Source organism: Oncorhynchus mykiss, chromosome 9 (assembly GCF_013265735.2).
Source record: "Oncorhynchus mykiss isolate Arlee chromosome 9, USDA_OmykA_1.1, whole genome shotgun sequence".
NCBI lineage: Eukaryota > Metazoa > Chordata > Actinopteri > Salmoniformes > Salmonidae > Oncorhynchus > Oncorhynchus mykiss.
This window is the reverse complement of record NC_048573.1, coordinates 13,259,607-13,286,768: the sequence shown is the minus strand read 5'-3', so window position 1 is coordinate 13,286,768 and position 27,162 is coordinate 13,259,607. Positions and strand designations below refer to the sequence as shown.

General features: G+C 39.8%; 1 protein-coding gene across 1 annotated transcript in view; it reads right to left on the bottom strand.

The window, feature by feature from the left end:
• LOC110532922 overlaps nucleotides 1-27,162 on the bottom strand; it is a 69,320-nt gene that overhangs the window by 57 nt on the left and 42,101 nt on the right. Inside the window, exons 2-15 of the mRNA XM_036989251.1 lie at nucleotides 23,226-23,511; nucleotides 22,745-22,896; nucleotides 22,261-22,352; nucleotides 22,039-22,159; nucleotides 15,722-16,007; nucleotides 15,241-15,392; nucleotides 14,757-14,848; nucleotides 14,535-14,655; nucleotides 8,218-8,503; nucleotides 7,737-7,888; nucleotides 7,253-7,344; nucleotides 7,031-7,151; nucleotides 714-999; nucleotides 233-384 (exon numbers count right to left, since the gene is read on the bottom strand). Of these exons, the coding sequence (XP_036845146.1) occupies nucleotides 233-384; nucleotides 714-999; nucleotides 7,031-7,151; nucleotides 7,253-7,344; nucleotides 7,737-7,888; nucleotides 8,218-8,503; nucleotides 14,535-14,655; nucleotides 14,757-14,848; nucleotides 15,241-15,392; nucleotides 15,722-16,007; nucleotides 22,039-22,159; nucleotides 22,261-22,352; nucleotides 22,745-22,896; nucleotides 23,226-23,511 (2,391 nt within the window). The remainder of the gene's footprint in view (nucleotides 1-232; nucleotides 385-713; nucleotides 1,000-7,030; nucleotides 7,152-7,252; nucleotides 7,345-7,736; nucleotides 7,889-8,217; nucleotides 8,504-14,534; nucleotides 14,656-14,756; nucleotides 14,849-15,240; nucleotides 15,393-15,721; nucleotides 16,008-22,038; nucleotides 22,160-22,260; nucleotides 22,353-22,744; nucleotides 22,897-23,225; nucleotides 23,512-27,162) is intronic.

Here is a 27,162-nt window from a genome sequence, read left to right as displayed (position 1 = left end):
AAAGAAAATGTCACACTGCCAGATTATGAGTTTTGCGGTTTATTTTACACAGATTTCTACTAATTGGCATTGTCTCCCACCAAAAAAAAACATTCAATACAAAAAACATGCATTGGAAAAGAATTATCATCTCCACTAAATGTGTTCGACAGGAAATAAATTCTGGTCATTAAAGTTATTATTCGGCATACCATCACTGACGGAATAAATACATGTACTGGTAAAGAAGTACCTGGAGGTTTGACTGTGGCAAATACTTCCACCTCACACAGAGTGAGAATCTTGTTCTGTCCAGGGATGACCACAACAACATACTGACCCTCCATCTCATTACACTGGAAGGTATAGGTCTCTCCTGCTGGGATGTGGTGGATGACAACACACCTGAAAGGGAGAGGGGGGGAGAGAGGGAGGGAGGAAGAGGGAGAGAGAAAGAGATAGGGGGAATGAGGACTCTCTACAATGTACCATAGAGAATACAGTCATTCTGTTAAATAAATAGCCACTGAATAGCTACAGAAGCATGGATCAAGACCAATGTATCCAATCTCCTTCAAGACTGGACATAAAAATGTACTGATGTCCATTTGTCACCTGGAGTTGTTGATGCCGTTGTAATACAGACACAGAACAGCCCCAGAAGAATGAAGACCATATCTGAACACCTACAAGAGAATAAATAAATATGTACACATGTCTACAGTATGTGTCACCTGGGGTTGTTGATGCCGTTGTTCTCCAGTGAGTTACCGATGCGGATCTCAGCACCATCAAGCCTCTTAGGACAGCAGTCTCCTCTGTTGGTGATGGTGACAGCTGTCACTCTGTACAGATCCAGCAGGTCCACTCTCCACCAGGGGTTGGTGTTAAATGCAGTGCTGCTGCAGGATCCACCATAGTTATAGTTAGAGTTGCGGTTTCCATCGATGACTTTACTTGGACTATTTTCCCAAGAGAAAAGGGAAGACTGAGCAGCCACTCGTCTCAATGCCACATTGTCTGTTTGAGTGACAAAGACAGATATTATACACAGGTTTATTCATTAGTGCATATCATAACCATGTATTTTTCAACTGACAACATTTTACAGGTTAGTTCAGATTAGTCCCTCCCTGTGTCGGCCATTTTGTTCCGTTTGGTTCCTAGTGAAAACACCTCAAATATATAGAAATATCCCCTGCACACACACCTGCCTGCACCAACATTATCAAATGTAATTAGTAACCGTTAATTGTGACATTAACTGAACTAAATGTATTATTAGGCCTAGGTTCTGTCAGTGGCCAATACTGATACTTAATTCATTGATTAGTTGATTTGGTTTGTTTGTTTTTGTCTGTTTGTCTGTCTGTCTGCTTTATTAAAAATGCATTTACCTATCTGCATGGTGACCCTCCAAAAGAGTAGGAAGATCCCTGTAAAACAACAATATTATGAATGAATAATATTATGAATTTGTCATAGAGAATAATATTGTGAATACACTTTAACATTATATGACAAATTGTGTAACATGCTATAGGGTAATGCTGATCATTAAAGATCTCTGACTTTTAGATGAAAGGGTTGGGGTCAACTCAATTTCAATTTCAGTCAATTCAGGAAGTGCACTGAAATTTGAATGATCTTTTCAATTCTGATTGGTTCATTTGAAAGCTACAGAACTTGTCTTTTTGGAAATGCAACTCATTCTTATTCCTGGCAATGTCATAATAATCTCTCAGAGGTTAATTGGAATGTGATTTACTGTCTGTTTTGACAGGAACTGAAATAGAATTGACCCGAACCCTTGTAAGGATTTTGTTCTCACCAGAGACAGGGACAGCTCTCCTACTCCACTCCATGGATCTGGGATGTAGCAACATATTCATCAGTCAATATGAATTAATAACATAAAACAATTCCCCCTTCAAATGATCAGTTAATATGATCTATTTCTGGACATCCAACACCTGCCATGTATAGGATGTGGATGTACTATTCTTGTCCTTTTCAGCATTAGACATTACCACACGTACCACCACAACAATAACCTTTCATTAATGTGATAATAAACCATTTTCTTTACTTGTATATTATCATAATTCTTTATTATAGTATTCGCCAAGGTTTTGAACAATAAAACAGTATATCCAAACATAAGATTAACATACCTGTATTGACAGGGCTATCTTGTCCTCCGCTGAATCCCTCGCTCCTCTCCTCCGTCTCAGTGTGCGTGATGGATTCTTCTTACTCTCTTTTCTCTCTCTCTCTCTGTCTGGCAAACATGCAAACCTGGGTCATGTTCATTAGGGCACACCGCAGAAACAATTTAGCAACTTTTTCAACGGAAAACAAAAATGTGGGTTTGTTATTGGATAAGATCAGATAGTCCCTCACTCCTTGTTTTAATCTGTTTTCTTCCGTTTGGTGCCTTATGAACACAACCTTCTATTATCCAAACATGGGGAGGGTAAGGTGAGGTGTATTTGGTTAGCAGTGGTCCATAGCCCACCACCCCATGTGTGTTTACATTTGTGTGTGTGGTGGTTAATTTATGTATTATCAAATGAGGAGAGACAAGCTTATCACACAAGTGATAGTTATACTTGAACTGAATCTTTATTAGTGAGAGCTCTGTAATAGCGATGGCTGGTCGCCGAACCATCCTCGGATGATTCATTGAGAGACCTGACACAAAGGCTACAAAAATATTTTATAGCAAAAATCTACCCCTCAGTCTACATGACAATCAACAGATGTGTGGAATGGCTCACAAGGTGGGACTTGATATATGAGAAAGGAGTATCCCGCAGCCAGATAGCATTTGCTATGAAGACTGTTCTTATTGTTCAGTTTGGCCCCTAAGACGTGGCTCCGATCTCGTTCCTGGTACTTCATAGCACAGAAACACCAACTCAGTCTATGGCATAGATCGATTGTCAACTCCAGATACTCCCATCTCGAGTAAAACCCCTTCTTGACCACACGCCTGGACAAGCTGACTGAGAGGAGTGAGCCTCTAGGTCATACACTACCCCAGGATAGGATAGGTGCAACATCAGAGATGACATACAATGGACATTGTAGAGACAAGTAATTGGTTCCCCATTAATCACGCCATCCCTTCACATGGTTTAAGAATAGGTAAAGACACATTCACATGGTTTAGAATAGGTAAAGACACATTCACATGGTTTAGAATAGGTAAAGACACATTCACATATGAAGAGAATGTTCCCTCCTGTCCTCTTCTCTTTCTGATATTCTGCATAGCAACAGAGACATGTGAAAGACAAGCCTGACCTCTCCCCTCTCTGGGCCCCAGGTGACTGAGCCCCAGCTGAGGGAGAAAGTACAACTGTCAACACCAGAGTCTGAAGGGTTACATTCTAATAAGTATATCACATAAGAATATTACGCAGATAAGACATCTTAATTATCTATGTTACACAACTAATTCTGATTATTCTGTCACATCTACAGTGCCTTGCGAAAGTATTCGGCCCCCTTGAACTTTGCGACCTTTTGCCACATTTCAGGCTTCAAACAAAGATATAAAACTATTTTATTCTGAAGAATCAACAACAAGTGGGACACAATCATGAAGTGGAACGACATTTATTGGATATTTCAAACTTTTTTAACAAATCAAAAACTGAAAAATTGGGCGTGCAAAATTATTCAGCCCCTTTACTTTCAGTGCAGCAAACTCTCTCCAGAAGTTCAGTGAGGATCTCTGAATGATCCAATGTTGACCTCAATGACTAATGATGATAAATACAATCCACCTGTGTGTAATCAAGTCTCCGTATAAATGCACCTGCACTGTGATAGTCTCAGAGGTCCGTTAAAAGCGCAGAAAGCATCATGAAGAACAAGGAACACACCAGGCAGGTCCGAGATACTGTTGTGAAGAAGTTTAAAGCCGGATTTGGATACAAAAAGATTTCCCAAGCTTTAAACATCCCAAGGAGCACTGTGCAAGCGATAATATTGAAATGGAAGGAGTATCAGACCACTGCAAATCTACCAAGACCTGGCCGTCCCTCTAAACTTTCAGCTCATACAAGGAGAAGACTGATCAGAGATGCAGCCAAGAGGCCCATGATCACTCTGGATGAACTGCAGAGATCTACAGCTGAGGTGGGAGACTCTGTCCATAGGACAACAATCAGTCATATATTGCACAAATCTGGCCTTTATTGAAGAGTGGAAAGAAGAAAGCCATTTCTTAAAGATATCCATAAAAAGTGTTGTTTAAAGTTTGCCACAAGCCACCTGGGAGACACACCAAACATGTGGAAGAAGGTGCTCTGGTCAGATGAAACCAAAATTGAACTTTTTGGCAACAATGCAAAACGTTATGTTTGGCGTAAAAGCAACACAGCTGAACACACCATCCCCACTGTCAAACATGGTGGTGGCAGCATCATGGTTTGGGCCTGCTTTTCTTCAGCAGGGACAGGGAAGATGGTTAAAATTGATGGGAAGATGGATGGAGCCAAATACAGGACCATTCTGGAAGAGAACCTGATGGAGTCTGCAAAAGACCTGAGACTGGGACGGAGATTTGTCTTCCAACAAGACAATGATCCAAAACATAAAGCAAAATCTACAATGGAATGGTTCAAAAATAAACATATCCAGGTGTTAGAATGGCCAAGTCAAAGTCCAGACCTGAATCCAATCGAGAATCTGTGCAAAGAACTGAAAACTGCTGTTCACAAATGCTCTCCATCCAACCTCACTGAGCTCGAGCTGTTTTGCAAGGAGGAATGGGAAAAAAATAAGGCTCTCCAGAGGGTAGTGAGGTCTGCACAACGCATCACCGGGGGCAAACTACCTGCCCTCCAGGACACCTACACCACCCGATGTCACAGGAAGGCCATAAAGATCATCAAGGACATCAACCACCCGAGCCACTGCCTGTTCACCCCGCTATCATCCAGAAGGCGAGGTCAGTACAGGTGCATCAAAGCTGGGACCGAGAGACTGAAAAACAGCTTCTATCTCAAGGCCATCAGACTGTTAAACAGCCACCACTAACACTGAGTGGCTGCTGCCAACACACTGACACTGACTCAACTCCAGCCACTTTAATAATGGGAATTGATGGGAAATGATGTAAATATATCACTAGCCACTTTAAACAATGCTACCTTATATAAATGTTACTTACCCTACATTATTCATCTCATATGCATACGTATATACTGTACTCTATATCATCGACGGTATCCTTATGTAATACATGTATCACTAGCCACTTTATACTATACTATGCCACTTTGTTTACATACTCATCTCATTTGTACATACTGTACCCGATACCATCTACTGTATCTTGCCTATGCTGCTCTGTACCATCACTCATTCATATATCCTTATGTACATATTCTTTATCCCCTTACACTGTGTACAAGACAGTAGTTTTGGAATTGTTAGTTAGATTACTTGTTATTACTGCATTGTCGGAACTAGAAGCACAAGCATTTCGCTACACTCGCATTAACATCTGCTAACCATGTGTATGTGACAAATAAAATTTGATTTGATTTGATTTGATTTGATTTGATTTGATTCCAAGAGCAGACGATACACTGTGATATTTCTCAGGTTATTGCATTTATTTATATTCTATAAACTGTTCATACATTAACTTATATTATTTCCCAACTCTGTCTCGATGTTTTAACAGGGGAGTACATCAATTTGTAGAGAATTTATGTCACACATTTGTATGGTTTCTGCACAATTAAATTAAAACACCTAAAGCTAAGCTTCTATTTAGAAAAGACCAGATTGGGTATACTGCCAAGCAGAATCAATGCGTTAGCCACAAACATGCCTAAATATTCTAAAATAACTATATATTGTAGAACGATAAGCTTGAAATGGGCATGGTCTAAACCAAAAGCATAATGTACCTGAAAATCAGTCTTTATTTTGGTTGTTTTTCAAAGTTGGCTGGCTAACTCATTGGTGCTGCTTTGGTTCGTCAAAAGAATTGAGGCTTGAAGTAATATACTTGACTAAACCATGTTCATTACTTGAAATAAAAATGAACCAAACTGCATATTAACTTTTACATGTTGAAAGGAATAATGTTGTTTATACATTAATTTAAATACAGGACAACTTCAATTTATCGCCCCGGCATTTATTTGCTTAAATCACTGAACAAAACAGCCGCATATTAGATAAATGCTTCTATTTGAGCCAGGCATCTATTTCCTTAATGCACACAGGTTTTTACACATTTGCATAGTTAGTTGTTAAATTCCAGCCTTTTAATCAATTTCCTACACTAATGTGTTATCATTTACACACTGTGTCACATTTCTTTTGTCTCAGCATGCCTCTATAAAAAACAAAAACAATCCTTGACAGAAACATTACTCACATCTTTTACTGTGTTTTTTGTCAGTTCTTACTGGGGATGCCAATTTCTGGGGGTCTGTACTCCCAAAGTTGTTGATGTGCCATTTCATATCTATCAGTAATTCATGGGAACCTTGTAAACAATTCATTTAGACCCCGTGTTTCTTTGAAACAGGCGTTTATTTTCTGGATTGGCTATTAGAAGGGACAGGCAGCTATTTGAGATTTTGCATGGTAGATAGATTATGTCGTCAAGGCAGTCCAATCCTAAAACTATTGTGTCTCCTTGTGTCTCTCACCAGGCTAGCACCCTTCAGTTCCAGAGACACCTGGAAGAGAAATGACATACAGAAACTCTTTCATGTACTAATTTAGTTATGACTCGCTAACACGTTCTCTTCTTACAATAACAACTTGGCAATAAGTTAATAAGACCCAGAGTTAGGGTTGATTACATTTCAATTCAGTCAATTCAGGAAGTAAACTGAAATTCCACTTCCACATTTTCATAATTGAAACACAATGAGGAAAATTGGAATTGGAATTAAAATATAAATGTATTTTCTGAAATGGAAGATCCCAACTCTGATAAAAGCACAATGTCTTCAATGCCTGTCTGTTGCAAGAAGGACAACAGTCTATATAATATGCTCCTTGTTGTTACCTGTCTGTGTGGGTCCACCCTCCTTCTCATCTTCCTCATGGTGGAAAATCTGTCCATCTGGCTGAGTCCTCCAGCGCAGTTGAAAGTCTGACACCCCCTGCTTCACGAGCTCTACATGCAGCTAGATGAAAGTTCAAGCGGTTAGATAAATGTTCAAATACACAGATACATTCTATTTCTCCCTTTCTCTCTCCCTCCCCCTTCCCTCTCCATCTCTCTCACCTGCTGTAGTAGCTGGTCACCGACTGCCTGGTTTGTCAGATCAGCATCTGATTGGATCTTCATCCTCACCACCGTTCTCTTTGACTTGGGGGCTGAAATACATTTGTTGATATTTTTCATGGTGCAAAATAGTTCAAATCTGTGCAAAATACCGTAAATACCACAAAACTCAAACGGTGATTGTTTTACTAGAGTTTAGTAAGCTGAGTGAAGCATAAACAGAGTTATTTTTATAACGCACATTGTTGAAGAAAAGAAAATGTCACACTGCCAGATTATGAGTTTTGCGGTTTATTTTACACAGATTTCTACTAATTGGCATTGTCTCCCACCAAAAAAAAACATTCAATACAAAAAACATGCATTGGAAAAGAATTATCATCTCCACTAAATGTGTTCGACAGGAAATAAATTCTGGTCATTAAAGTTATTATTCGGCATACCATCACTGACGGAATAAATACATGTACTGGTAAAGAAGTACCTGGAGGTTTGACTGTGGCAAATACTTCCACCTCACACAGAGTGAGAATCTTGTTCTGTCCAGGGATGACCACAACAACATACTGACCCTCCATCTCATTACACTGGAAGGTATAGGTCTCTCCTGCTGGGATGTGGTGGATGACAACACACCTGAAAGGGAGAGGGGGGGAGAGAGGGAGGGAGGAAGAGGGAGAGAGAAAGAGATAGGGGGAATGAGGACTCTCTACAATGTACCATAGAGAATACAGTCATTCTGTTAAATAAATAGCCACTGAATAGCTACAGAAGCATGGATCAAGACCAATGTATCCAATCTCCTTCAAGACTGGACATAAAAATGTACTGATGTCCATTTGTCACCTGGAGTTGTTGATGCCGTTGTAATACAGACACAGAACAGCCCCAGAAGAATGAAGACCATATCTGAACACCTACAAGAGAATAAATAAATATGTACACATGTCTACAGTATGTGTCACCTGGGGTTGTTGATGCCGTTGTTCTCCAGTGAGTTACCGATGCGGATCTCAGCACCATCAAGCCTCTTAGGACAGCAGTCTCCTCTGTTGGTGATGGTGACAGCTGTCACTCTGTACAGATCCAGCAGGTCCACTCTCCACCAGGGGTTGGTGTTAAATGCAGTGCTGCTGCAGGATCCACCATAGTTATAGTTAGAGTTGCGGTTTCCATCGATGACTTTACTTGGACTATTTTCCCAAGAGAAAAGGGAAGACTGAGCAGCCACTCGTCTCAATGCCACATTGTCTGTTTGAGTGACAAAGACAGATATTATACACAGGTTTATTCATTAGTGCATATCATAACCATGTATTTTTCAACTGACAACATTTTACAGGTTAGTTCAGATTAGTCCCTCCCTGTGTCGGCCATTTTGTTCCGTTTGGTTCCTAGTGAAAACACCTCAAATATATAGAAATATCCCCTGCACACACACCTGCCTGCACCAACATTATCAAATGTAATTAGTAACCGTTAATTGTGACATTAACTGAACTAAATGTATTATTAGGCCTAGGTTCTGTCAGTGGCCAATACTGATACTTAATTCATTGATTAGTTGATTTGGTTTGTTTGTTTTTGTCTGTTTGTCTGTCTGTCTGCTTTATTAAAAATGCATTTACCTATCTGCATGGTGACCCTCCAAAAGAGTAGGAAGATCCCTGTAAAACAACAATATTATGAATGAATAATATTATGAATTTGTCATAGAGAATAATATTGTGAATACACTTTAACATTATATGACAAATTGTGTAACATGCTATAGGGTAATGCTGATCATTAAAGATCTCTGACTTTTAGATGAAAGGGTTGGGGTCAACTCAATTTCAATTTCAGTCAATTCAGGAAGTGCACTGAAATTTGAATGATCTTTTCAATTCTGATTGGTTCATTTGAAAGCTACAGAACTTGTCTTTTTGGAAATGCAACTCATTCTTATTCCTGGCAATGTCATAATAATCTCTCAGAGGTTAATTGGAATGTGATTTACTGTCTGTTTTGACAGGAACTGAAATAGAATTGACCCGAACCCTTGTAAGGATTTTGTTCTCACCAGAGACAGGGACAGCTCTCCTACTCCACTCCATGGATCTGGGATGTAGCAACATATTCATCAGTCAATATGAATTAATAACATAAAACAATTCCCCCTTCAAATGATCAGTTAATATGATCTATTTCTGGACATCCAACACCTGCCATGTATAGGATGTGGATGTACTATTCTTGTCCTTTTCAGCATTAGACATTACCACACGTACCACCACAACAATAACCTTTCATTAATGTGATAATAAACCATTTTCTTTACTTGTATATTATCATAATTCTTTATTATAGTATTCGCCAAGGTTTTGAACAATAAAACAGTATATCCAAACATAAGATTAACATACCTGTATTGACAGGGCTATCTTGTCCTCCGCTGAATCCCTCGCTCCTCTCCTCCGTCTCAGTGTGCGTGATGGATTCTTCTTACTCTCTTTTCTCTCTCTCTCTCTGTCTGGCAAACATGCAAACCTGGGTCATGTTCATTAGGGCACACCGCAGAAACAATTTAGCAACTTTTTCAACGGAAAACAAAAATGTGGGTTTGTTATTGGATAAGATCAGATAGTCCCTCACTCCTTGTTTTAATCTGTTTTCTTCCGTTTGGTGCCTTATGAACACAACCTTCTATTATCCAAACATGGGGAGGGTAAGGTGAGGTGTATTTGGTTAGCAGTGGTCCATAGCCCACCACCCCATGTGTGTTTACATTTGTGTGTGTGGTGGTTAATTTATGTATTATCAAATGAGGAGAGACAAGCTTATCACACAAGTGATAGTTATACTTGAACTGAATCTTTATTAGTGAGAGCTCTGTAATAGCGATGGCTGGTCGCCGAACCATCCTCGGATGATTCATTGAGAGACCTGACACAAAGGCTACAAAAATATTTTATAGCAAAAATCTACCCCTCAGTCTACATGACAATCAACAGATGTGTGGAATGGCTCACAAGGTGGGACTTGATATATGAGAAAGGAGTATCCCGCAGCCAGATAGCATTTGCTATGAAGACTGTTCTTATTGTTCAGTTTGGCCCCTAAGACGTGGCTCCGATCTCGTTCCTGGTACTTCATAGCACAGAAACACCAACTCAGTCTATGGCATAGATCGATTGTCAACTCCAGATACTCCCATCTCGAGTAAAACCCCTTCTTGACCACACGCCTGGACAAGCTGACTGAGAGGAGTGAGCCTCTAGGTCATACACTACCCCAGGATAGGATAGGTGCAACATCAGAGATGACATACAATGGACATTGTAGAGACAAGTAATTGGTTCCCCATTAATCACGCCATCCCTTCACATGGTTTAAGAATAGGTAAAGACACATTCACATGGTTTAGAATAGGTAAAGACACATTCACATGGTTTAGAATAGGTAAAGACACATTCACATATGAAGAGAATGTTCCCTCCTGTCCTCTTCTCTTTCTGATATTCTGCATAGCAACAGAGACATGTGAAAGACAAGCCTGACCTCTCCCCTCTCTGGGCCCCAGGTGACTGAGCCCCAGCTGAGGGAGAAAGTACAACTGTCAACACCAGAGTCTGAAGGGTTACATTCTAATAAGTATATCACATAAGAATATTACGCAGATAAGACATCTTAATTATCTATGTTACACAACTAATTCTGATTATTCTGTCACATCTACAGTGCCTTGCGAAAGTATTCGGCCCCCTTGAACTTTGCGACCTTTTGCCACATTTCAGGCTTCAAACAAAGATATAAAACTATTTTATTCTGAAGAATCAACAACAAGTGGGACACAATCATGAAGTGGAACGACATTTATTGGATATTTCAAACTTTTTTAACAAATCAAAAACTGAAAAATTGGGCGTGCAAAATTATTCAGCCCCTTTACTTTCAGTGCAGCAAACTCTCTCCAGAAGTTCAGTGAGGATCTCTGAATGATCCAATGTTGACCTCAATGACTAATGATGATAAATACAATCCACCTGTGTGTAATCAAGTCTCCGTATAAATGCACCTGCACTGTGATAGTCTCAGAGGTCCGTTAAAAGCGCAGAAAGCATCATGAAGAACAAGGAACACACCAGGCAGGTCCGAGATACTGTTGTGAAGAAGTTTAAAGCCGGATTTGGATACAAAAAGATTTCCCAAGCTTTAAACATCCCAAGGAGCACTGTGCAAGCGATAATATTGAAATGGAAGGAGTATCAGACCACTGCAAATCTACCAAGACCTGGCCGTCCCTCTAAACTTTCAGCTCATACAAGGAGAAGACTGATCAGAGATGCAGCCAAGAGGCCCATGATCACTCTGGATGAACTGCAGAGATCTACAGCTGAGGTGGGAGACTCTGTCCATAGGACAACAATCAGTCATATATTGCACAAATCTGGCCTTTATTGAAGAGTGGAAAGAAGAAAGCCATTTCTTAAAGATATCCATAAAAAGTGTTGTTTAAAGTTTGCCACAAGCCACCTGGGAGACACACCAAACATGTGGAAGAAGGTGCTCTGGTCAGATGAAACCAAAATTGAACTTTTTGGCAACAATGCAAAACGTTATGTTTGGCGTAAAAGCAACACAGCTGAACACACCATCCCCACTGTCAAACATGGTGGTGGCAGCATCATGGTTTGGGCCTGCTTTTCTTCAGCAGGGACAGGGAAGATGGTTAAAATTGATGGGAAGATGGATGGAGCCAAATACAGGACCATTCTGGAAGAGAACCTGATGGAGTCTGCAAAAGACCTGAGACTGGGACGGAGATTTGTCTTCCAACAAGACAATGATCCAAAACATAAAGCAAAATCTACAATGGAATGGTTCAAAAATAAACATATCCAGGTGTTAGAATGGCCAAGTCAAAGTCCAGACCTGAATCCAATCGAGAATCTGTGCAAAGAACTGAAAACTGCTGTTCACAAATGCTCTCCATCCAACCTCACTGAGCTCGAGCTGTTTTGCAAGGAGGAATGGGAAAAAAATAAGGCTCTCCAGAGGGTAGTGAGGTCTGCACAACGCATCACCGGGGGCAAACTACCTGCCCTCCAGGACACCTACACCACCCGATGTCACAGGAAGGCCATAAAGATCATCAAGGACATCAACCACCCGAGCCACTGCCTGTTCACCCCGCTATCATCCAGAAGGCGAGGTCAGTACAGGTGCATCAAAGCTGGGACCGAGAGACTGAAAAACAGCTTCTATCTCAAGGCCATCAGACTGTTAAACAGCCACCACTAACACTGAGTGGCTGCTGCCAACACACTGACACTGACTCAACTCCAGCCACTTTAATAATGGGAATTGATGGGAAATGATGTAAATATATCACTAGCCACTTTAAACAATGCTACCTTATATAAATGTTACTTACCCTACATTATTCATCTCATATGCATACGTATATACTGTACTCTATATCATCGACGGTATCCTTATGTAATACATGTATCACTAGCCACTTTATACTATACTATGCCACTTTGTTTACATACTCATCTCATTTGTACATACTGTACCCGATACCATCTACTGTATCTTGCCTATGCTGCTCTGTACCATCACTCATTCATATATCCTTATGTACATATTCTTTATCCCCTTACACTGTGTACAAGACAGTAGTTTTGGAATTGTTAGTTAGATTACTTGTTATTACTGCATTGTCGGAACTAGAAGCACAAGCATTTCGCTACACTCGCATTAACATCTGCTAACCATGTGTATGTGACAAATAAAATTTGATTTGATTTGATTTGATTTGATTTGATTTGATTCCAAGAGCAGACGATACACTGTGATATTTCTCAGGTTATTGCATTTATTTATATTCTATAAACTGTTCATACATTAACTTATATTATTTCCCAACTCTGTCTCGATGTTTTAACAGGGGAGTACATCAATTTGTAGAGAATTTATGTCACACATTTGTATGGTTTCTGCACAATTAAATTAAAACACCTAAAGCTAAGCTTCTATTTAGAAAAGACCAGATTGGGTATACTGCCAAGCAGAATCAATGCGTTAGCCACAAACATGCCTAAATATTCTAAAATAACTATATATTGTAGAACGATAAGCTTGAAATGGGCATGGTCTAAACCAAAAGCATAATGTACCTGAAAATCAGTCTTTATTTTGGTTGTTTTTCAAAGTTGGCTGGCTAACTCATTGGTGCTGCTTTGGTTCGTCAAAAGAATTGAGGCTTGAAGTAATATACTTGACTAAACCATGTTCATTACTTGAAATAAAAATGAACCAAACTGCATATTAACTTTTACATGTTGAAAGGAATAATGTTGTTTATACATTAATTTAAATACAGGACAACTTCAATTTATCGCCCCGGCATTTATTTGCTTAAATCACTGAACAAAACAGCCGCATATTAGATAAATGCTTCTATTTGAGCCAGGCATCTATTTCCTTAATGCACACAGGTTTTTACACATTTGCATAGTTAGTTGTTAAATTCCAGCCTTTTAATCAATTTCCTACACTAATGTGTTATCATTTACACACTGTGTCACATTTCTTTTGTCTCAGCATGCCTCTATAAAAAACAAAAACAATCCTTGACAGAAACATTACTCACATCTTTTACTGTGTTTTTTGTCAGTTCTTACTGGGGATGCCAATTTCTGGGGGTCTGTACTCCCAAAGTTGTTGATGTGCCATTTCATATCTATCAGTAATTCATGGGAACCTTGTAAACAATTCATTTAGACCCCGTGTTTCTTTGAAACAGGCGTTTATTTTCTGGATTGGCTATTAGAAGGGACAGGCAGCTATTTGAGATTTTGCATGGTAGATAGATTATGTCGTCAAGGCAGTCCAATCCTAAAACTATTGTGTCTCCTTGTGTCTCTCACCAGGCTAGCACCCTTCAGTTCCAGAGACACCTGGAAGAGAAATGACATACAGAAACTCTTTCATGTACTAATTTAGTTATGACTCGCTAACACGTTCTCTTCTTACAATAACAACTTGGCAATAAGTTAATAAGACCCAGAGTTAGGGTTGATTACATTTCAATTCAGTCAATTCAGGAAGTAAACTGAAATTCCACTTCCACATTTTCATAATTGAAACACAATGAGGAAAATTGGAATTGGAATTAAAATATAAATGTATTTTCTGAAATGGAAGATCCCAACTCTGATAAAAGCACAATGTCTTCAATGCCTGTCTGTTGCAAGAAGGACAACAGTCTATATAATATGCTCCTTGTTGTTACCTGTCTGTGTGGGTCCACCCTCCTTCTCATCTTCCTCATGGTGGAAAATCTGTCCATCTGGCTGAGTCCTCCAGCGCAGTTGAAAGTCTGACACCCCCTGCTTCACGAGCTCTACATGCAGCTAGATGAAAGTTCAAGCGGTTAGATAAATGTTCAAATACACAGATACATTCTATTTCTCCCTTTCTCTCTCCCTCCCCCTTCCCTCTCCATCTCTCTCACCTGCTGTAGTAGCTGGTCACCGACTGCCTGGTTTGTCAGATCAGCATCTGATTGGATCTTCATCCTCACCACCGTTCTCTTTGACTTGGGGGCTGAAATACATTTGTTGATATTTTTCATGGTGCAAAATAGTTCAAATCTGTGCAAAATACCGTAAATACCACAAAACTCAAACGGTGATTGTTTTACTAGAGTTTAGTAAGCTGAGTGAAGCATAAACAGAGTTATTTTTATAACGCACATTGTTGAAGAAAAGAAAATGTCACACTGCCAGATTATGAGTTTTGCGGTTTATTTTACACAGATTTCTACTAATTGGCATTGTCTCCCACCAAAAAAAAACATTCAATACAAAAAACATGCATTGGAAAAGAATTATCATCTCCACTAAATGTGTTCGACAGGAAATAAATTCTGGTCATTAAAGTTATTATTCGGCATACCATCACTGACGGAATAAATACATGTACTGGTAAAGAAGTACCTGGAGGTTTGACTGTGGCAAATACTTCCACCTCACACAGAGTGAGAATCTTGTTCTGTCCAGGGATGACCACAACAACATACTGACCCTCCATCTCATTACACTGGAAGGTATAGGTCTCTCCTGCTGGGATGTGGTGGATGACAACACACCTGAAAGGGAGAGGGGGGGAGAGAGGGAGGGAGGAAGAGGGAGAGAGAAAGAGATAGGGGGAATGAGGACTCTCTACAATGTACCATAGAGAATACAGTCATTCTGTTAAATAAATAGCCACTGAATAGCTACAGAAGCATGGATCAAGACCAATGTATCCAATCTCCTTCAAGACTGGACATAAAAATGTACTGATGTCCATTTGTCACCTGGAGTTGTTGATGCCGTTGTAATACAGACACAGAACAGCCCCAGAAGAATGAAGACCATATCTGAACACCTACAAGAGAATAAATAAATATGTACACATGTCTACAGTATGTGTCACCTGGGGTTGTTGATGCCGTTGTTCTCCAGTGAGTTACCGATGCGGATCTCAGCACCATCAAGCCTCTTAGGACAGCAGTCTCCTCTGTTGGTGATGGTGACAGCTGTCACTCTGTACAGATCCAGCAGGTCCACTCTCCACCAGGGGTTGGTGTTAAATGCAGTGCTGCTGCAGGATCCACCATAGTTATAGTTAGAGTTGCGGTTTCCATCGATGACTTTACTTGGACTATTTTCCCAAGAGAAAAGGGAAGACTGAGCAGCCACTCGTCTCAATGCCACATTGTCTGTTTGAGTGACAAAGACAGATATTATACACAGGTTTATTCATTAGTGCATATCATAACCATGTATTTTTCAACTGACAACATTTTACAGGTTAGTTCAGATTAGTCCCTCCCTGTGTCGGCCATTTTGTTCCGTTTGGTTCCTAGTGAAAACACCTCAAATATATAGAAATATCCCCTGCACACACACCTGCCTGCACCAACATTATCAAATGTAATTAGTAACCGTTAATTGTGACATTAACTGAACTAAATGTATTATTAGGCCTAGGTTCTGTCAGTGGCCAATACTGATACTTAATTCATTGATTAGTTGATTTGGTTTGTTTGTTTTTGTCTGTTTGTCTGTCTGTCTGCTTTATTAAAAATGCATTTACCTATCTGCATGGTGACCCTCCAAAAGAGTAGGAAGATCCCTGTAAAACAACAATATTATGAATGAATAATATTATGAATTTGTCATAGAGAATAATATTGTGAATACACTTTAACATTATATGACAAATTGTGTAACATGCTATAGGGTAATGCTGATCATTAAAGATCTCTGACTTTTAGATGAAAGGGTTGGGGTCAACTCAATTTCAATTTCAGTCAATTCAGGAAGTGCACTGAAATTTGAATGATCTTTTCAATTCTGATTGGTTCATTTGAAAGCTACAGAACTTGTCTTTTTGGAAATGCAACTCATTCTTATTCCTGGCAATGTCATAATAATCTCTCAGAGGTTAATTGGAATGTGATTTACTGTCTGTTTTGACAGGAACTGAAATAGAATTGACCCGAACCCTTGTAAGGATTTTGTTCTCACCAGAGACAGGGACAGCTCTCCTACTCCACTCCATGGATCTGGGATGTAGCAACATATTCATCAGTCAATATGAATTAATAACATAAAACAATTCCCCCTTCAAATGATCAGTTAATATGATCTATTTCTGGACATCCAACACCTGCCATGTATAGGATGTGGATGTACTATTCTTGTCCTTTTCAGCATTAGACATTACCACACGTACCACCACAACAATAACCTTTCATTAATGTGATAATAAACCATTTTCTTTACTTGTATATTATCATAATTCTTTATTATAGTATTCGCCAAGGTTTTGAACAATAAAACAGTATATCCAAACATAAGATTAACATACCTGTATTGACAGGGCTATCTTGTCCTCCGCTGAATCCCTCGCTCCTCTCCTCCGTCTCAGTGTGCGTGATGGATTCTTCTTACTCTCTTTTCTCTCTCTCTCTCTGTCTGGCAAACATGCAAACCTGGGTCATGTTCATTAGGGCACACCGCAGAAACAATTTAGCAACTTTTTCAACGGAAAACAAAAATGTGGGTTTGTTATTGGATAAGATCAGATAGTCCCTCACTCCTTGTTTTAATCTGTTTTCTTCCGTTTGGTGCCTTATGAACACAACCTTCTATTATCCAAACATGGGGAGGGTAAGGTGAGGTGTATTTGGTTAGCAGTGGTCCATAGCCCACCACCCCATGTGTGTTTACATTTGTGTGTGTGGTGGTTAATTTATGTATTATCAAATGAGGAGAGACAAGCTTATCACACAAGTGATAGTTATACTTGAACTGAATCTTTATTAGTGAGAGCTCTGTAATAGCGATGGCTGGTCGCCGAACCATCCTCGGATGATTCATTGAGAGACCTGACACAAAGGCTACAAAAATATTTTATAGCAAAAATCTACCCCTCAGTCTACATGACAATCAACAGATGTGTGGAATGGCTCACAAGGTGGGACTTGATATATGAGAAAGGAGTATCCCGCAGCCAGATAGCATTTGCTATGAAGACTGTTCTTATTGTTCAGTTTGGCCCCTAAGACGTGGCTCCGATCTCGTTCCTGGTACTTCATAGCACAGAAACACCAACTCAGTCTATGGCATAGATCGATTGTCAACTCCAGATACTCCCATCTCGAGTAAAACCCCTTCTTGACCACACGCCTGGACAAGCTGACTGAGAGGAGTGAGCCTCTAGGTCATACACTACCCCAGGATAGGATAGGTGCAACATCAGAGATGACATACAATGGACATTGTAGAGACAAGTAATTGGTTCCCCATTAATCACGCCATCCCTTCACATGGTTTAAGAATAGGTAAAGACACATTCACATGGTTTAGAATAGGTAAAGACACATTCACATGGTTTAGAATAGGTAAAGACACATTCACATATGAAGAGAATGTTCCCTCCTGTCCTCTTCTCTTTCTGATATTCTGCATAGCAACAGAGACATGTGAAAGACAAGCCTGACCTCTCCCCTCTCTGGGCCCCAGGTGACTGAGCCCCAGCTGAGGGAGAAAGTACAACTGTCAACACCAGAGTCTGAAGGGTTACATTCTAATAAGTATATCACATAAGAATATTACGCAGATAAGACATCTTAATTATCTATGTTACACAACTAATTCTGATTATTCTGTCACATCTACAGTGCCTTGCGAAAGTATTCGGCCCCCTTGAACTTTGCGACCTTTTGCCACATTTCAGGCTTCAAACAAAGATATAAAACTATTTTATTCTGAAGAATCAACAACAAGTGGGACACAATCATGAAGTGGAACGACATTTATTGGATATTTCAAACTTTTTTAACAAATCAAAAACTGAAAAATTGGGCGTGCAAAATTATTCAGCCCCTTTACTTTCAGTGCAGCAAACTCTCTCCAGAAGTTCAGTGAGGATCTCTGAATGATCCAATGTTGACCTCAATGACTAATGATGATAAATACAATCCACCTGTGTGTAATCAAGTCTCCGTATAAATGCACCTGCACTGTGATAGTCTCAGAGGTCCGTTAAAAGCGCAGAAAGCATCATGAAGAACAAGGAACACACCAGGCAGGTCCGAGATACTGTTGTGAAGAAGTTTAAAGCCGGATTTGGATACAAAAAGATTTCCCAAGCTTTAAACATCCCAAGGAGCACTGTGCAAGCGATAATATTGAAATGGAAGGAGTATCAGACCACTGCAAATCTACCAAGACCTGGCCGTCCCTCTAAACTTTCAGCTCATACAAGGAGAAGACTGATCAGAGATGCAGCCAAGAGGCCCATGATCACTCTGGATGAACTGCAGAGATCTACAGCTGAGGTGGGAGACTCTGTCCATAGGACAACAATCAGTCATATATTGCACAAATCTGGCCTTTATTGAAGAGTGGAAAGAAGAAAGCCATTTCTTAAAGATATCCATAAAAAGTGTTGTTTAAAGTTTGCCACAAGCCACCTGGGAGACACACCAAACATGTGGAAGAAGGTGCTCTGGTCAGATGAAACCAAAATTGAACTTTTTGGCAACAATGCAAAACGTTATGTTTGGCGTAAAAGCAACACAGCTGAACACACCATCCCCACTGTCAAACATGGTGGTGGCAGCATCATGGTTTGGGCCTGCTTTTCTTCAGCAGGGACAGGGAAGATGGTTAAAATTGATGGGAAGATGGATGGAGCCAAATACAGGACCATTCTGGAAGAGAACCTGATGGAGTCTGCAAAAGACCTGAGACTGGGACGGAGATTTGTCTTCCAACAAGACAATGATCCAAAACATAAAGCAAAATCTACAATGGAATGGTTCAAAAATAAACATATCCAGGTGTTAGAATGGCCAAGTCAAAGTCCAGACCTGAATCCAATCGAGAATCTGTGCAAAGAACTGAAAACTGCTGTTCACAAATGCTCTCCATCCAACCTCACTGAGCTCGAGCTGTTTTGCAAGGAGGAATGGGAAAAAAATAAGGCTCTCCAGAGGGTAGTGAGGTCTGCACAACGCATCACCGGGGGCAAACTACCTGCCCTCCAGGACACCTACACCACCCGATGTCACAGGAAGGCCATAAAGATCATCAAGGACATCAACCACCCGAGCCACTGCCTGTTCACCCCGCTATCATCCAGAAGGCGAGGTCAGTACAGGTGCATCAAAGCTGGGACCGAGAGACTGAAAAACAGCTTCTATCTCAAGGCCATCAGACTGTTAAACAGCCACCACTAACACTGAGTGGCTGCTGCCAACACACTGACACTGACTCAACTCCAGCCACTTTAATAATGGGAATTGATGGGAAATGATGTAAATATATCACTAGCCACTTTAAACAATGCTACCTTATATAAATGTTACTTACCCTACATTATTCATCTCATATGCATACGTATATACTGTACTCTATATCATCGACGGTATCCTTATGTAATACATGTATCACTAGCCACTTTATACTATACTATGCCACTTTGTTTACATACTCATCTCATTTGTACATACTGTACCCGATACCATCTACTGTATCTTGCCTATGCTGCTCTGTACCATCACTCATTCATATATCCTTATGTACATATTCTTTATCCCCTTACACTGTGTACAAGACAGTAGTTTTGGAATTGTTAGTTAGATTACTTGTTATTACTGCATTGTCGGAACTAGAAGCACAAGCATTTCGCTACACTCGCATTAACATCTGCTAACCATGTGTATGTGACAAATAAAATTTGATTTGATTTGATTTGATTTGATTTGATTTGATTCCAAGAGCAGACGATACACTGTGATATTTCTCAGGTTATTGCATTTATTTATATTCTATAAACTGTTCATACATTAACTTATATTATTTCCCAACTCTGTCTCGATGTTTTAACAGGGGAGTACATCAATTTGTAGAGAATTTATGTCACACATTTGTATGGTTTCTGCACAATTAAATTAAAACACCTAAAGCTAAGCTTCTATTTAGAAAAGACCAGATTGGGTATACTGCCAAGCAGAATCAATGCGTTAGCCACAAACATGCCTAAATATTCTAAAATAACTATATATTGTAGAACGATAAGCTTGAAATGGGCATGGTCTAAACCAAAAGCATAATGTACCTGAAAATCAGTCTTTATTTTGGTTGTTTTTCAAAGTTGGCTGGCTAACTCATTGGTGCTGCTTTGGTTCGTCAAAAGAATTGAGGCTTGAAGTAATATACTTGACTAAACCATGTTCATTACTTGAAATAAAAATGAACCAAACTGCATATTAACTTTTACATGTTGAAAGGAATAATGTTGTTTATACATTAATTTAAATACAGGACAACTTCAATTTATCGCCCCGGCATTTATTTGCTTAAATCACTGAACAAAACAGCCGCATATTAGATAAATGCTTCTATTTGAGCCAGGCATCTATTTCCTTAATGCACACAGGTTTTTACACATTTGCATAGTTAGTTGTTAAATTCCAGCCTTTTAATCAATTTCCTACACTAATGTGTTATCATTTACACACTGTGTCACATTTCTTTTGTCTCAGCATGCCTCTATAAAAAACAAAAACAATCCTTGACAGAAACATTACTCACATCTTTTACTGTGTTTTTTGTCAGTTCTTACTGGGGATGCCAATTTCTGGGGGTCTGTACTCCCAAAGTTGTTGATGTGCCATTTCATATCTATCAGTAATTCATGGGAACCTTGTAAACAATTCATTTAGACCCCGTGTTTCTTTGAAACAGGCGTTTATTTTCTGGATTGGCTATTAGAAGGGACAGGCAGCTATTTGAGATTTTGCATGGTAGATAGATTATGTCGTCAAGGCAGTCCAATCCTAAAACTATTGTGTCTCCTTGTGTCTCTCACCAGGCTAGCACCCTTCAGTTCCAGAGACACCTGGAAGAGAAATGACATACAGAAACTCTTTCATGTACTAATTTAGTTATGACTCGCTAACACGTTCTCTTCTTACAATAACAACTTGGCAATAAGTTAATAAGACCCAGAGTTAGGGTTGATTACATTTCAATTCAGTCAATTCAGGAAGTAAACTGAAATTCCACTTCCACATTTTCATAATTGAAACACAATGAGGAAAATTGGAATTGGAATTAAAATATAAATGTATTTTCTGAAATGGAAGATCCCAACTCTGATAAAAGCACAATGTCTTCAATGCCTGTCTGTTGCAAGAAGGACAACAGTCTATATAATATGCTCCTTGTTGTTACCTGTCTGTGTGGGTCCACCCTCCTTCTCATCTTCCTCATGGTGGAAAATCTGTCCATCTGGCTGAGTCCTCCAGCGCAGTTGAAAGTCTGACACCCCCTGCTTCACGAGCTCTACATGCAGCTAGATGAAAGTTCAAGCGGTTAGATAAATGTTCAAATACACAGATACATTCTATTTCTCCCTTTCTCTCTCCCTCCCCCTTCCCTCTCCATCTCTCTCACCTGCTGTAGTAGCTGGTCACCGACTGCCTGGTTTGTCAGATCAGCATCTGATTGGATCTTCATCCTCACCACCGTTCTCTTTGACTTGGGGGCTGAAATACATTTGTTGATATTTTTCATGGTGCAAAATAGTTCAAATCTGTGCAAAATACCGTAAATACCACAAAACTCAAACGGTGATTGTTTTACTAGAGTTTAGTAAGCTGAGTGAAGCATAAACAGAGTTATTTTTATAACGCACATTGTTGAAGAAAAGAAAATGTCACACTGCCAGATTATGAGTTTTGCGGTTTATTTTACACAGATTTCTACTAATTGGCATTGTCTCCCACCAAAAAAAAACATTCAATACAAAAAACATGCATTGGAAAAGAATTATCATCTCCACTAAATGTGTTCGACAGGAAATAAATTCTGGTCATTAAAGTTATTATTCGGCATACCATCACTGACGGAATAAATACATGTACTGGTAAAGAAGTACCTGGAGGTTTGACTGTGGCAAATACTTCCACCTCACACAGAGTGAGAATCTTGTTCTGTCCAGGGATGACCACAACAACATACTGACCCTCCATCTCATTACACTGGAAGGTATAGGTCTCTCCTGCTGGGATGTGGTGGATGACAACACACCTGAAAGGGAGAGGGGGGGAGAGAGGGAGGGAGGAAGAGGGAGAGAGAAAGAGATAGGGGGAATGAGGACTCTCTACAATGTACCATAGAGAATACAGTCATTCTGTTAAATAAATAGCCACTGAATAGCTACAGAAGCATGGATCAAGACCAATGTATCCAATCTCCTTCAAGACTGGACATAAAAATGTACTGATGTCCATTTGTCACCTGGAGTTGTTGATGCCGTTGTAATACAGACACAGAACAGCCCCAGAAGAATGAAGACCATATCTGAACACCTACAAGAGAATAAATAAATATGTACACATGTCTACAGTATGTGTCACCTGGGGTTGTTGATGCCGTTGTTCTCCAGTGAGTTACCGATGCGGATCTCAGCACCATCAAGCCTCTTAGGACAGCAGTCTCCTCTGTTGGTGATGGTGACAGCTGTCACTCTGTACAGATCCAGCAGGTCCACTCTCCACCAGGGGTTGGTGTTAAATGCAGTGCTGCTGCAGGATCCACCATAGTTATAGTTAGAGTTGCGGTTTCCATCGATGACTTTACTTGGACTATTTTCCCAAGAGAAAAGGGAAGACTGAGCAGCCACTCGTCTCAATGCCACATTGTCTGTTTGAGTGACAAAGACAGATATTATACACAGGTTTATTCATTAGTGCATATCATAACCATGTATTTTTCAACTGACAACATTTTACAGGTTAGTTCAGATTAGTCCCTCCCTGTGTCGGCCATTTTGTTCCGTTTGGTTCCTAGTGAAAACACCTCAAATATATAGAAATATCCCCTGCACACACACCTGCCTGCACCAACATTATCAAATGTAATTAGTAACCGTTAATTGTGACATTAACTGAACTAAATGTATTATTAGGCCTAGGTTCTGTCAGTGGCCAATACTGATACTTAATTCATTGATTAGTTGATTTGGTTTGTTTGTTTTTGTCTGTTTGTCTGTCTGTCTGCTTTATTAAAAATGCATTTACCTATCTGCATGGTGACCCTCCAAAAGAGTAGGAAGATCCCTGTAAAACAACAATATTATGAATGAATAATATTATGAATTTGTCATAGAGAATAATATTGTGAATACACTTTAACATTATATGACAAATTGTGTAACATGCTATAGGGTAATGCTGATCATTAAAGATCTCTGACTTTTAGATGAAAGGGTTGGGGTCAACTCAATTTCAATTTCAGTCAATTCAGGAAGTGCACTGAAATTTGAATGATCTTTTCAATTCTGATTGGTTCATTTGAAAGCTACAGAACTTGTCTTTTTGGAAATGCAACTCATTCTTATTCCTGGCAATGTCATAATAATCTCTCAGAGGTTAATTGGAATGTGATTTACTGTCTGTTTTGACAGGAACTGAAATAGAATTGACCCGAACCCTTGTAAGGATTTTGTTCTCACCAGAGACAGGGACAGCTCTCCTACTCCACTCCATGGATCTGGGATGTAGCAACATATTCATCAGTCAATATGAATTAATAACATAAAACAATTCCCCCTTCAAATGATCAGTTAATATGATCTATTTCTGGACATCCAACACCTGCCATGTATAGGATGTGGATGTACTATTCTTGTCCTTTTCAGCATTAGACATTACCACACGTACCACCACAACAATAACCTTTCATTAATGTGATAATAAACCATTTTCTTTACTTGTATATTATCATAATTCTTTATTATAGTATTCGCCAAGGTTTTGAACAATAAAACAGTATATCCAAACATAAGATTAACATACCTGTATTGACAGGGCTATCTTGTCCTCCGCTGAATCCCTCGCTCCTCTCCTCCGTCTCAGTGTGCGTGATGGATTCTTCTTACTCTCTTTTCTCTCTCTCTCTCTGTCTGGCAAACATGCAAACCTGGGTCATGTTCATTAGGGCACACCGCAGAAACAATTTAGCAACTTTTTCAACGGAAAACAAAAATGTGGGTTTGTTATTGGATAAGATCAGATAGTCCCTCACTCCTTGTTTTAATCTGTTTTCTTCCGTTTGGTGCCTTATGAACACAACCTTCTATTATCCAAACATGGGGAGGGTAAGGTGAGGTGTATTTGGTTAGCAGTGGTCCATAGCCCACCACCCCATGTGTGTTTACATTTGTGTGTGTGGTGGTTAATTTATGTATTATCAAATGAGGAGAGACAAGCTTATCACACAAGTGATAGTTATACTTGAACTGAATCTTTATTAGTGAGAGCTCTGTAATAGCGATGGCTGGTCGCCGAACCATCCTCGGATGATTCATTGAGAGACCTGACACAAAGGCTACAAAAATATTTTATAGCAAAAATCTACCCCTCAGTCTACATGACAATCAACAGATGTGTGGAATGGCTCACAAGGTGGGACTTGATATATGAGAAAGGAGTATCCCGCAGCCAGATAGCATTTGCTATGAAGACTGTTCTTATTGTTCAGTTTGGCCCCTAAGACGTGGCTCCGATCTCGTTCCTGGTACTTCATAGCACAGAAACACCAACTCAGTCTATGGCATAGATCGATTGTCAACTCCAGATACTCCCATCTCGAGTAAAACCCCTTCTTGACCACACGCCTGGACAAGCTGACTGAGAGGAGTGAGCCTCTAGGTCATACACTACCCCAGGATAGGATAGGTGCAACATCAGAGATGACATACAATGGACATTGTAGAGACAAGTAATTGGTTCCCCATTAATCACGCCATCCCTTCACATGGTTTAAGAATAGGTAAAGACACATTCACATGGTTTAGAATAGGTAAAGACACATTCACATGGTTTAGAATAGGTAAAGACACATTCACATATGAAGAGAATGTTCCCTCCTGTCCTCTTCTCTTTCTGATATTCTGCATAGCAACAGAGACATGTGAAAGACAAGCCTGACCTCTCCCCTCTCTGGGCCCCAGGTGACTGAGCCCCAGCTGAGGGAGAAAGTACAACTGTCAACACCAGAGTCTGAAGGGTTACATTCTAATAAGTATATCACATAAGAATATTACGCAGATAAGACATCTTAATTATCTATGTTACACAACTAATTCTGATTATTCTGTCACATCTACAGTGCCTTGCGAAAGTATTCGGCCCCCTTGAACTTTGCGACCTTTTGCCACATTTCAGGCTTCAAACAAAGATATAAAACTATTTTATTCTGAAGAATCAACAACAAGTGGGACACAATCATGAAGTGGAACGACATTTATTGGATATTTCAAACTTTTTTAACAAATCAAAAACTGAAAAATTGGGCGTGCAAAATTATTCAGCCCCTTTACTTTCAGTGCAGCAAACTCTCTCCAGAAGTTCAGTGAGGATCTCTGAATGATCCAATGTTGACCTCAATGACTAATGATGATAAATACAATCCACCTGTGTGTAATCAAGTCTCCGTATAAATGCACCTGCACTGTGATAGTCTCAGAGGTCCGTTAAAAGCGCAGAAAGCATCATGAAGAACAAGGAACACACCAGGCAGGTCCGAGATACTGTTGTGAAGAAGTTTAAAGCCGGATTTGGATACAAAAAGATTTCCCAAGCTTTAAACATCCCAAGGAGCACTGTGCAAGCGATAATATTGAAATGGAAGGAGTATCAGACCACTGCAAATCTACCAAGACCTGGCCGTCCCTCTAAACTTTCAGCTCATACAAGGAGAAGACTGATCAGAGATGCAGCCAAGAGGCCCATGATCACTCTGGATGAACTGCAGAGATCTACAGCTGAGGTGGGAGACTCTGTCCATAGGACAACAATCAGTCATATATTGCACAAATCTGGCCTTTATTGAAGAGTGGAAAGAAGAAAGCCATTTCTTAAAGATATCCATAAAAAGTGTTGTTTAAAGTTTGCCACAAGCCACCTGGGAGACACACCAAACATGTGGAAGAAGGTGCTCTGGTCAGATGAAACCAAAATTGAACTTTTTGGCAACAATGCAAAACGTTATGTTTGGCGTAAAAGCAACACAGCTGAACACACCATCCCCACTGTCAAACATGGTGGTGGCAGCATCATGGTTTGGGCCTGCTTTTCTTCAGCAGGGACAGGGAAGATGGTTAAAATTGATGGGAAGATGGATGGAGCCAAATACAGGACCATTCTGGAAGAGAACCTGATGGAGTCTGCAAAAGACCTGAGACTGGGACGGAGATTTGTCTTCCAACAAGACAATGATCCAAAACATAAAGCAAAATCTACAATGGAATGGTTCAAAAATAAACATATCCAGGTGTTAGAATGGCCAAGT